We start from the raw sequence: 13,629 nt of genomic DNA on the forward strand, positions 1-13,629 counted from the left end.
CACTCAAGGGTCAACCCTGAAGTGATTTCATGGCTTTTGATTGCCATGAGTGCTGCTTTGCTATCCGATAAGATCCGAATCGAATAGTTTGTTACATTTCTTTTAATTATGGCCGAAGCTGCAAGTAGAAGTCCTAGGCATTCAGCCTGAAAGACTGTATTATGGGGTCCCAAGGGGTGCGAGATGTTAATGTTTAGGTCCTCAGAGAAGACCCCAGCACCCGTCCCATTTCCAGTCTTGGACCCGTCCGTGAAGATTAGTAGGTCTTCAACGCTGTTGTGTTCTGACGTGTATTCACGCAGCTGTATCTTATATTTCTTGTCAAAGATGAATTGTTTTGGGATCTTATCACTTATGGCAAGGAGTGAGGACTCCTTCTCGGCTGCCATAGTTAAGATCTTACTGTGTGCTGTAGGCAACATTCTCCAGAGGTTTTGTGTCTTTAACCTTACAGCTGTCGCTAGAGCTTCTTGTCTTACAAAAAGATGTAGTGGTGGCAGGTCGAGCATTGCCTCAATCGCAGCAGTCGGTGTTGTGCTCATGCTGCCAGTGATTGCCAGACAGGCGAGTCTTTGAAATCTCTGCAGTTTGCTTATAGCCGCCGATTGTTGTGTCTTTGGCCACCAAACCACAGAGCCGTAAGTTAGCATTGGTCTTATGACAGTTTTGTAGAGCCACATTGTGACTTTCGGGGAGAGCCCCCATCTGTTACCAATCATTTTGTGGCACTGCCAGAAAGAGATGCTTGTTTTTTCGATCTTATTCTCAAGGTGTTTGTTCCAGTTGAGTTTATCGTCTAAGGTAATCCCGAGGTACTTAACCTCTTTCGATAACTGAAGTACGGAGCCAAATAGCTTTGGTAGCTGGTAGCTTCCTAGAAGGCGTCGGTTAGTGAATAGAACAAGTTCCGTCTTGCGCGGGTTCACTGAAAGGTCATATTTGTTGCACCAGCGCTCAACTATTAATAGAGCTCTCTGTGTAATTTCACAGACAACACTCGTGAACTTACCGGAGATAAGTATTACTAGGTCATCTGCATATCCAATGGTATGGAATTTGTTTTTGTTTAGTGTGCTGATCAAGTCGTTCACAACTAGGTTCCACAGGAGCGGAGGAGGTCCGCAAAACAAAATAAATACATTGTCGCCAAAGCGTTTTACATTATGTATATTGATAACCATTGACCTATTTCGTCGAGTGCAATTCGTTTCATTTTTTCATCGAGTGTCGAACAGTTTTGATAAATTGCGAGCTTTTGCGTTTTAAAACAATGCATCAAGTTTTCGCGTATTTTCTTTTTTTAGTAGGTTAAGTGGGAATGTTTGTTATTATTAATTTAGCTGAAACATGACTGTACGTTTTATATAATTTATTAACCGTATAAATAGTCATGAAAATTACATTATTAGATGCGTCATCTTAGAACAGCCGTATAATACTAAATAGATACCTACTTAGGTAGTAAAAAACTATACTAGCGCAGCGCATCGACTGCGACTTTTCTTGTGATCGGCTTCCTATACAGTATAGTTATGTTCAATATTTTTTTTAGAAATAGGTTCGTACTTAGTTTCGATCATTTCACAAATAAGTCCGTATAGGCATTAAATACACCTAAAATACTGCAATAAGATACCAAGTACAAACAGCTACTAACCTTTCGCCAAAAACGACAGGTTCCCCGTTGAACAGCCAGTCCACTTCAGCCTCGTTCGGTGACATGCTGCAGCTGACGTTCGACTGGTTGCCGAGTGCACCACGCGATGATATGTCGAAGATCTCTGGTGCATCTTGACCTGATAAAAATAAATATTTAAGGACATTTTTCGGACACGGCTCGATCTGATCCCATACTAAGCTTTCGCTTGTGTTATTGAAACCACATGATACATACATATATAATTTTAAATAAATCTATACATATAATAAATCTGTAGAAGGGTCAATTCTGTACATTGAAAATATTGAAAAAATAAATAGCAGGGGGTGATACTGGATAGATACCAAACCCAAATAGGTAAGTGATTAAAAAAATTTTTGTCTGTCTGTCTGTATGTTCAGGCATCACGTGAAAACTAACTGTTCGATTTCGATGAAACTTGGTATAATTATACCTTATTATCCTGGGCATAAAATAGGATACTTTTTATCCTGGAAAAATACGTAGAAAAAAATAAATCTTAATTTTTCAGTTTTATTCATAGACGTTGTTCTGTAGAACCGCTAACACACGTTGCGTTAATTATTATAGGTATTTGGGTCCAATAGATATTTATAAGATGTCATTGTCAGAGTTATTCAAAATGGAGAAATAAACCATTCACGCGAAGACCGACATCCGCGCGGACGGAGTCGCGGGCGGAAGCTAGTACATAATAAATATAATCATTTATATAGATAATGTTATGTTGCAAGCCGGTTATGGAGGAATAGGTTTAGTTTTGATTTTGTTGTTTCACTTGGTGGTATGCATATTATATACTATGCCCTTGGTAATAGTAAAGTGAAGTCCCATGTCCCCAAGTGGGGTAAGGGGCAGATGCATTATACATCTGTTTCACTGATCGATTTTCTGTAGGGACAAGTAGGTGATCAGCCTTCTGTGTCCTGCCAGACCGAGACATTTTTTTTTTCTTCGTCTCCACCGGGAATCGAACCCAGGACCCCTCGGTTTTACGCCCACGCGTCAACCACTGTACCAAGGAGGCGGATGCCCTTGGTTATACTTAGTGCTAATTAACAGAATTTGTGAACATCACAATGTCATTATGCTCATTGGATTTTTAAAAACGTAAAAATAAAATTTAATAAAGATTCTAAAGTGAAGTGCATTGTTGATTTATTTCTCTTGAGTTGATTTATTTTTATGTATTAATGTCCCAACATTCTATATTGTTTCTTCAAGGTCCTAAAAAAATGGTTTTATCAATTGTATCTTTGTTATTTAACGCTAGTCTGATTATTTGTGTCAAGATTATAGTATTTATTAACCGTAAATATAAAATAAGAAACAAAGACAGATAGAAGTACCATTCTAACTAAAAACATAAAACAACAAACAAGGATGTTAGTATGAAAACCTCCACATTAAAGGTTTAAATTACGCCAACTTTTTCAATTTCCCTTATTTACTCTTCCTAGCTAAAAAATTGGCACTGTCTGTACATTTTTGACAGAACATGCACACAGACACATATCTATTGAGTGCTGAAAGTCAAACACTTTTCACCTACTCGAGAGGCTCCTTACATCCTCCCCTCGTGTGGGGTTGAAAACAACACTTAAAACAATAGCTTAGCCAAAACAAATAGGGTATTATGTAGGTACATACATGTGTGCAGACTAACAGACGCAAGAATTGTATAATGGTCTAGAAAACAGATTACTTGGGAATTATTAAGAGTAAATAGTGGCCGGCTATTTGATTTTTTAATATCATAATAAATAAACAGTAAATAAATCAATTTTGTCTTGTGTTGAAAATAACAATTCAGTGGCAAAAAACCTACCAAACCTGTGTATAATCTAATTATTGATATTAGTTCTTTGCAGAGCATATCTGACTTGAAATTAAAAATATTTAAAGAAATCGGCATAATTTGAAAAACTAATTGTAACTCAAACATTTAAAGAATTTAATTTATACATGGATTTTTTTAAATACTTGTGTTAATTTCTATAGAGATTACAGGATAAATGCCAAATGGACATTCTTCATTTTTGTTTATATTCAAACACAGGTGTACCTACATTGCCTACGACATACATCTGCAAGAACCACTTATCAGAATTTAGACCATAATTCTTCTTACTGAGATATGAGCTACATGTTGCTAACTTTGCAGGGCAGATTTTTAATTAGCCACCAAAAATCACACCAGTCTTGTTACAGTTAAAAGTTACTAACCTAGCCATTCTAGCTAGATTTTTCTCTACCCCTATATTATTTTATATAGTTGAATTTTTTTTATTAACCCATTGAGCCCCGAGCGGCCCGATCGATCCACGACACAATAGATTTTCTATTGTGTCTGTGATTTCTGGGGCTGAGTTATTAATACTGCATTCCTATTATAGCTAAATGTATTAGTAATGTATAATATAATGCATTATATAGCTTTTTGCCTTCCTCAATAAAATGACTATTCTTCGAAAATAGATTTTATAAATAAACTAATAGTTCCCGAGGCAAGAAAGTTTAACCAAAGAAACAAAGTCTTTGCTTATAATATATTTATAGATATGTGCACACTAAAACAAGTGTTGCTTTTCCCCTACCAATTCTCTTTAGTCTTCACTAATCATAATTTCATGGAGCTGGTTTCAAATAATAATATATTATAAAAAGCTCATTTATAGATGCTATGTAAGCTTTCAAAATACAGAGAATATTATTATGTTTTTACTAATATAGTAGTTTTCACATTAATATAATATATGGAAAAAACCATTAATTTATAAAGTAATGCTATTGGTGTGTATTCCTAGTCTTAACATTCAATAATAAGCCAGCATATTGAACATAATATGTGGCTTTCCCCATCAGTTGACGGAATTATTTCAAATGCTATAAATATATTTTTAACTATATACTCGCACCTGAAAAACGTTTACACGTCCTACTTTATTATTCATTAAGTCCATAGGATGTTTACAAACGAGAGCTTTTACCCAAAGCGTGTTTATAGAAAACGTAGTTTGTAAATGTAACAGGCTAATTAATAAAATACATACAAACAAAACATAAAATGCAAATATATTTTATCACGTAAATACTGTAATACTTACCCAAAACCGGATAACATAATGCAATACAGCCAAAATAAAGCGCAAATGTTACGGAGCACTTCCTGGCCAAGTGAACCATTGTCATGGCGGAAGAAGCTGTCTTTTACACACAATACGCGAAACACCACGATAGTAAACTCATCACTTGTTAATTAAACCATGTTCTATTCACTTACACGACGATATCACTGATTAATTCTATATTTATCACAATAAAAAATTACAAAGCGGCTGACACCCAAAGCCGAACAAACAATCCTAGTTAATGGTGTTGCCAGTTAATATTTATAATTTCGATTACACTAATTTGAAAAGCTCTAAAATTTCAAGGATTCTCATGACAAAAAATATTTGAAACTGCAAGTTGCTTTTTTAAAATTTTGTTATGAGTACAAACTATATTATTTCAAGTATAATTGAAATAAATAAAAAAATAGTTACAAAATATGATGTTTCCAACATTATTGTAAAAAAGGTATATAGGATAAGTTTCAAGTAACTTTATTAACTAAGTTTATTAACTGTTAATAAACTTATGAATGATATTTTTTTTTATGAAAATTAGAAAATACACATTTCGAGTCAAAAAATTAAGTTGCAGTTTACTTTTTACCACTTGTAACATTTATAGACTTGAAATAGTAACTGGTAACATTTGTTGTTTATTGACAAGATGAATGACAGACGGCGGGGTCCTAGTTCGATGGCACTTTGATTGAAACAATTTAGACGAAATAAATGACTTGTTGACGAGATTATATCCGCCTGCATATTATATTGTAGTAAAAATGTGGTGTATGAACAATTTTTAGACTATTTTCACGGCTATGTACCGTGTGTTTTGTGATATAAAGATGTATATTCAGTACACGTTAGGAGCCATTTTTGTATTTATTTTGTGCGTTCATTGTGATAATGCTGCTATTAACAACGAAATTTTGGAGATTTACGGTGAGTAATAATGTTTACATTCCATAATAAGCGAACAATTGACACTAAAACCATTGCACAAGTCACAGGATGTAACGCCTCGATTGTCAATGTATCATAGAATCCCATTATAAGCGGCAAAAGGATTAAAGCTCGGATTACGCCTAATTCTAGGCTTAAACACTAATTCTTTTAAACTGCACATGTTAACATACACGATTCTACTCTAATAAGAAATTGACAGTATTTTCAAAGAAAATGTATTGAAAATTCACATATAGAACTAACTGGTCCTAGCTTCTTAGTATTTATGTGTTAAGTAGACTAAGCACAAGCATTGACCTATGTAAATTATTGCAGTAATTCGTTAATATTTGTAACAATCGAAAATAGTTCATTTACTTGACCATAAAAAACAAGTTTGTTCAATATAGTTACTTCCATTGCCTTTTAGTCCCTAAATTAAAACACTTTTAAGAAACTAAACTCTAAAACATCTTAATTATGTCCGCCACTTTGCACCAGAGTAATTAAATATTAAATTATAAATGAATAAACATAGACTGTTGACCTTGTTCCTTAATTACCTATATTAAGAGCATAAAAATCTTATTCATACATTGCTCTATTAACACAGACGGGCTTAATTGATGTGTAAAAATACACTATAACGTACTAAAGAAGTTGAACAGTTTTTGCCTGTAAAATACACTGCTTATTTCCATTTTTTAACAACTTTATTAATAATACAGCTAAATAAAGGGGTAAACTGCTTTAAGAACTATTTCATTTGTTACAATGTATTTAATGAATAAATAAATATTTCAGGCCAATTTTCACAAACGGCACGATCTGATCCCATACTAAGCTTTCGCTTGTGTTATGGAAACCAGATGGCTGATAAACAAAAATGCAGTGAACACAAAACATATAACTACTTTTAGACATAGTTACTACTTTTAGTGTAGTGGTTTCAGTGTCATAAATTTCATTGCAATCTATTTACAATAGTTATGTTGATCGAATGTTTCAATAGTTTGCCATTAAAATTCCAGCTATAATATATTTATTCTCATAACACACATAAATATGAGTTTAGGTAAATAATAAGATAAATAATAATGGGCTTATTTTTAAGTATGGATATGTTATTTTACTATCATATATAATTTTTTATAACTGTTGTATTATGTAATATTATTAACTTAAACTATCCGCAAATGTCATAATTATGTTTTTAATAAAACCGTTGGAATAAAGTTTATACAAAGACATCTGTAGTATCCACTTAAAGAATACATAATGACTTTAGAATAATTAATTAGTTTTCAATTAGTTAGTATTCTTCATAGGATTCATAAGTACAAGGGGCATATTGGTTTGATCCATTTAAAGTTTTGTATAACATAACGTATAAATACATATGTAGTAATGAAGATTTTAAGCAATAACTAACTGAAATTGTGTGTTCGTCTTTATAATTCTTGAAGATAGTGATTAAAATATACATTTTAATTGTTATGTAATTTGTGCCGTTACAATATTCCATTCTGGATTCGTCAAATTATGTATATTTTTACTGGTAAATATTAGAGATCTATTATTGTATCTCCATTTTCTTTGATAATATGAGTATAATACACACAATTCATTCACATTTTAATTCAAAGGCATAGCACTGTATGTAATAATATTAATTAACTCAGGCCCCGGAATCACAGACAATAGAAAATCTATTGTGTCGTGGACCGATCGGGCCGCTGGGGGTTAAAAAGGGGTTAAAAAGAAACAGCTAAAATATAATAAAAACAACTAGTTCAGGATACATCGCCCATTTTTGCAAGTGACTACTATCAAGCTGATTTTCCGTTTATAGCTTTATTTTGATGAGACGCCCAATAATTTCGTGTACGAAAGTCTCGATTGTGGTAGCTAACAGAGATAACAAGGATAAAAAATTTTGATTTGATGGTTCTCAAATATTTATTACTAACTGAATGAATTTTTTTTTGTTCAATCTCAAGATAATTACCTAAATTATTCGAAAAAATATTTGTCCTACAAAATCTATGGTTTGTTCAGAGTCCCCACTCCCCCTTTCCAAAGTGTATCGATAACGAGGTCATCATAAATGATTACTAACAAGCTGATTTTTTTGTTTTCACTTAGTTAATGTTTATATAATTCAACAGACATATTGTCCTACAAATTGCGTAATAAATATTTGAGAACCATTAAATCAAAAAATTTTATCCTTGCTATCTCTGTTAGCTACCACAATCGAGAGTTTCGTACACGAAATTATTCGGTGTCTCATCAAAATAAAGCTACAAACGGAAAATCAGCTTGATAGTAGTCACTTGCAAAAATGGGCGATGTATCCTGAACTAAACAACAAAACAAAAAAATAAGCTAATCAAGTAAAAACGCATCTTCATTGTTCCCAAGCTTTTATCCACAAACATTTATACAGAATTTCTTTGAGAGTCGTTTAAATAGAAAAATGTAGGGTAGCATATAACAGATTAAGATTGCGCTATTATAACCTAGAAACCCCATTATAGTTGCAATTGCATCTCTTGAACCTTTTAATGATGCAAAATATTAAACACTTGTAGAGTCCGAAACATTTTTTAATTACGCGGTTCAAAAGCCGCGCTGGAAGTATAGGGGAGTCCTTTCAGCGAAGCGGAGTAAAATTGGTTTGCAAGATCAAATTTTTCATGTATTTGCAATTATATGACGCTTCTAGAAAAAATAATCAATACACTTCAAGATATTTCCTAAAAAGTGTGCTAATTTGTTACACAACCACGTGTATTTTGGTCGATCATATAAAATCATAAAAATAGGCTAAAATAAAGATCGAAAACGAATTATTTATTAATGAAATTTCTGATTTTGGAAATAATTTTTATATAAGGATATGTATTTTGATGTACTGCAGAAAACGTGCTAAATTTTGGTTTTCTACTGAAGCCCTGTAATTATTAAATACATATTATATCTCAGAACTTAACGTTGCCCAGCGTTTTCTTTACAAACCGCGCTGCCCGCTACCCCGCCAGTCCTGATCAGGCGCTTGCTAACGTAGGACCTGTGTCAAATTATCTCCGCTCGATTTTACGTTTTGAGTAACGATAAATTATTGAAAATGGGTAACAAAACAAACAAAATTCGGAAGAAAGCAGTGTCAGTATCAAAAAAAAGAGTAAACTATAAGAAACGGTATGTAAATTGAGTAATATGATAAAAACGTAGTTACTTGATGACACAGAATAAAAATATCAGTTGGTCATAAAGTTTCACCTCGTATGCTTTTATTTCAAAACGATAAAAGCTGCGTTACTGTGAAATAAGAGTTTAGTTTATAATAATTTGTTTTATATATATAATACTAGTGGTCCGCTCCGGCTTCGCCCGTGGTACATATTTCGCAATAAAAGGTAGCCTATGCCCTTTTTCGGGTATCAAAATATCTCTATACCAAATTTCATGCAAATTGGTTCAGTAGTTTAGGCGTGATTGAGTAACAGACAGACAGACAGAGTTACGTTCGCATTTATAATATTAGTATGGATTATTATTACGTATAATTGGTGTATTATTTGCATAATTTTGGGGTATTATTATTAATTACAGTTGTTTATTTTAAGGAAAAAAACAATAATGATTATTAGTTAAAAAATAATTGATAATAGTCAAATAATAATGATTATTGACTTATAATAATTATTAATCACTACAGTAAAAGTTCCTTATTGGCGGGGTATATGTTCCATAAAATATATGCCTCGAATACAGAAACCGTGAATACGGAATGGTAATTATTATATGGGATTATAGGTTCTACGTTATACGTTCCTAGGTGACGATTGAGATTTTTTTCGTGTCTCATTTTTTTTAGTTGACATTATAAACTAGGAAGAGTGCAGTAGACGTTACTCGATCACAATTTTTGTAACGAATGTGAAAGACGAAACAATAAAACACGCAAAGCGGCTTTTACTATAAACGGAACTACATTTAAAAATATACTTTATTTATTGAGTTATAAGGTTGCTTCCATTCTGTTTATTTACGCTCCTTCTATGTCTCGTTTCAGCACCATACTATGCCTGATTAAATAAATAGATATTAGATAATAAATACAAGGGGAAGTGGGAGGCGGACACGCGCAGGCTCGCTCGCGCACCCTTCGCACACCTTACTGCCGCCACGTGATCGTAGTGATGTGACTTGACCAACGCTGTACTCGATAGTTTACAAGAAAAACTATATTTTAACATATTAATATTTGACTTTAATATTAAAACTCTTTTAAAAATATATTAAAAATAATTTTGTGTTGTGTTTTGTATCATACACTTTCTAATATTATGAATGCGAATGTAATATAGTGTAAATGTAAAGTATGTAATGTTACGATATTATATTTTAACCGCTAAATTGATTTTTGAAGGTTTTGGTAGGTATAAAATTGATATATATTTATATTGTTTATTATTTCATTTTAAATTATTAATTAATTCTTATTTTTATTTAACATTAAATACTATTATTATTTGATTTATTATTAAAAAATAGTACTAAACCCGATCTTTTATTTTCTTAATTTTAATAGTTAAGAAGTCCACACGTTTTTTCAGATATTTCAATTATACATTTTTTTTAAACTACTTATAATTAATAGAAGACTTTACATTATTATTTAAAATTACATATATTTATACTTTCTTCATACATTTCTCCTTTAATAACATATTGAACAATATATTTTCTTATGTTACATATTTATTTACATAACTTATCGATAGCTCAACACGCAATTGATACCTACCCATCCCTATTTGTCACACACACATTTATATAGTATCTATAGCTCATCTGCCTTCGATGCGCACTAAGCAATTTGTGCAATACACGCGCTCTATACTATTCTAATATTATAATACTCTAAGCTTCTACTGGTAGCAGCAAGTAATATTTATTAGTTACACCAAGTACTTCCATAATTATGTTGTGCTAATTAATAAATTCCTAGTACCTACTTATCTCAGTTTATAAAGTTGTAAATGCTTACTTTATTTACTTTTATATTTACAATCTGACACAAACACTTTTACATTGCTTACATAATAAAAATTGATCACAATTTACTTTTGATATATTTTACACTGTGGCATAGCGCACGTTACGAAAAACAAACGACGCGAGGAGCGCGAGGAGCGCGAGTCACGCGAACGGCCCCCCACACTTCACATCCTAAAATCTTGCCTCGCGTTGAAATACCTCGCGTTAAGTATAAAAGATAAATTGAAACGAATTTGTTAAAAAGGTTCCACGTTTTTCTAGATTTTTCTGAATTAGCTTTTTTTAACGCTCGAACCAAGGTCGTGCTGTATTCTATATTCGTATTATGGAGATCGACTGCATATTTGTAGTTAGATTTGAACTAGATTGGATGATAATGTAAGTTCCATAATTAGATTTCATTAGTGACGATTCGTAATTAATATCGTTAAATCATAATAAGGACAGCGGTTGCTCGGGGTTCCGACTTCAGTCAGACTTCAGAGTCGGAAGTTCGTGACTAGACGAGCGTGCGGAAATTAAATAGATTTTTCAGTTTATCTTTGTATTATCCACGTAACAATACACCAATCGGTATATCCGGCATGTCGTAAAACGAAAATAAAAAAAGAATATTAAATAAATACATATATTGAACTAGCTGCGCTTCGCGGTTTCACCCTATCCTTCCTCGATAAATGGGCGATCTAACATCGAAAGAATTTTTCAAATCGTAGCAGTAGTTCCTGAGATTAGCGCGTTCAATCAAACAAACAGTAGTTTAGATAAAAAAAAAAAAAAAAAACAATTAAGTAGTCGACGTATGGTAGACTGGTGGAAGATTATGGCTTATTCCTGCAATGATTAAAAGCTAATGATTATGATGCTGTGTAATAAAATTTTGACTCTCTCTCTTCTCTTTATATGTTGTTGTATTATGTGTGTATTGGTCTTTATAATGTTTTCTAAATGCCGTTTATTTGCAGATTTTATTTAACTTAGAAAGTGGACGATTGAAATGAAGATTGTCAGGCTTTTAGCGTTAAATATCGTATCTTAGAACTTCGATTTGAAGTAAACCGATTCCCTTAGATGTGATTAATTGGAAAACTTCACCGATTGTCTATTACGGTTAGGTTTATAATGATTGCGTACTTTATAACAATCATTGGTACCTACGTTAAAATTAAACATTGCAACCAAATTCTATTGGCGGATGAATCCGTTTAAAATAATATTTGTAAACACTCGCCTTAATTTTGCCTAAATTAAACGCAAAGAGCATTTTTCTATTTTTTTAGATTTTATAAAATACATTATCTTAAAAAAAAATTAAAGCTCTAGCAAGCTTTTAAACGTCCAAATGTTAAAGGGACCTTGTAAATTAGATGAGCGCGGGTCTGTAATTGTAAAGGTCTGAGGTATCGTAAACAACGCGTTTACTCTTCGGCCTGTCACCATCAATTGTGGGGTCAGCCCTTCGTAGTTCCTGTCCTTGTAGCGGTCAGTGTTGAGACAAATGCGTTTATGGAATAAACGAAAATTTGTCAACGGATACGTTCCATACGATTGGTGTTATTATGATGTTTTTTGTTATTGTTACAAAAGGTAAACTATACGCAAATAGTAGCAGTCAGTGTTATTTTTGACTTTTTCCCAGTAACCATACTGAGAAATACAAAAAGTAATTAGTAGGTGGGAGGATTATGTTATTATTTTAAATTGTTTTTTTACTCCCCCAGGTAGGAGTAAAAAAACATTTTAAAATAATAACATAAAAACTCAAAGTTAAATAGTTACCTATATTTTAAGACATTTTTCCATATGTACGAAAGTAGTATCGTATTGCTGCAGTAGGATGAATCAAATTAAATCAAGAAATAATTCAAAGCTTTGCAAATGTAAGCAGGAAAGTTATATGAATTTCGGTTCAATATGACATCGACTGAAAGTGCAATGCTCGGACGATAGGCTTTTCGGGTCAGGCGGCTATATTGAAGTATTGAAAACGAAGAAAAAACGTTAACAATCGATAACTTGGACTACAAAATAACTAGTGTAAAATAAGTTGTACAAAATGAGGAACGGTACATCTTTTAATTACCCATTTCGCTTCGCAAACGTTTGTCTTGTTAGGAGATTGGACTTTACGCGAGATTTTTAATTAATTACACTAACAACGAATAAAATATTCAATTTGTATATTGTTAAAGCTCTACAACTAATCCATACTAATATTATAAATGCGAAAGTAACTCTGTCTGTCTGTCTGTTAATCAATCACGCCTAAACTACTGAACCAATTTGCATGAAATTTGGTACGGAGATATTTTGATACCCGAGAAAGGACATAGGCTACCTTTTATTGCGAAATATTTACCACGGGCGAAGCCGGGGCGGACCTCTAGTTTAAAATATATTTTTCCTGTTGACAGTAGGAGGTTTTTTTTGTTATTAAAACGAACTCATTAGGACACATTAAGAGCATCTTTGATATTTCTGATGTCACCACACTTAGTGTGAAATAATAAATTTTGCGGTATTAGTTATCAATATACAATATCGGGCGTGTTAACAGCCTAACAGGGAATTTATGGAAATTCAAAGATTGCGGCTGCCCCATTTCCCGTCTGGAGGAAACTGTTATATTGTCTGTGGTCTTACGCTCCCGGGTCTACAATTTTGTCTCTGTGCTCGTCTTTGTATTGGGGATATAGGTTATTTATTATAACAAAGCTTTAGATTAAGTTTAGTGTGATTTCAATGAAAAATTTTACTATTTTTGGATTCTACATCATTACATTCCATAAGTTGGTTGTCAAACTAATAAAACTTATA

General features: G+C 32.6%; 2 protein-coding genes across 3 annotated transcripts in view; one reads left to right on the forward strand and one right to left on the reverse strand.

Annotated features, from left to right (window-relative positions):
* Positions 1-5,032, reverse strand: part of LOC123703404 (tyrosine-protein phosphatase 69D) — a 37,760-nt gene extending 32,728 nt beyond the window's left edge. For both annotated transcript variants that reach the window (XM_045651356.1, XM_045651355.1), the window contains exons 1-2: positions 4,789-5,032; positions 1,658-1,796 (exon numbers count right to left, since the gene is read on the reverse strand). In XM_045651356.1, coding sequence (XP_045507312.1) covers positions 1,658-1,796; positions 4,789-4,873 — 224 coding nt within the window. In that variant the 5' untranslated portion in view covers positions 4,874-5,032. The remainder of the gene's footprint in view (positions 1-1,657; positions 1,797-4,788) is intronic.
* A 435-nt stretch (positions 5,033-5,467) lies between these two features.
* LOC123703507 overlaps positions 5,468-13,629 on the forward strand; it is a 34,876-nt gene continuing 26,714 nt past the window's right edge. The window contains exon 1 of the mRNA XM_045651537.1: positions 5,468-5,739. Coding sequence (XP_045507493.1) covers positions 5,616-5,739 — 124 coding nt within the window. The 5' untranslated portion in view covers positions 5,468-5,615. The remainder of the gene's footprint in view (positions 5,740-13,629) is intronic.

This window comes from Colias croceus, chromosome 26 (genome assembly GCF_905220415.1).
Source record: "Colias croceus chromosome 26, ilColCroc2.1".
In the NCBI taxonomy this organism is placed as follows: domain Eukaryota; kingdom Metazoa; phylum Arthropoda; class Insecta; order Lepidoptera; family Pieridae; genus Colias; species Colias croceus.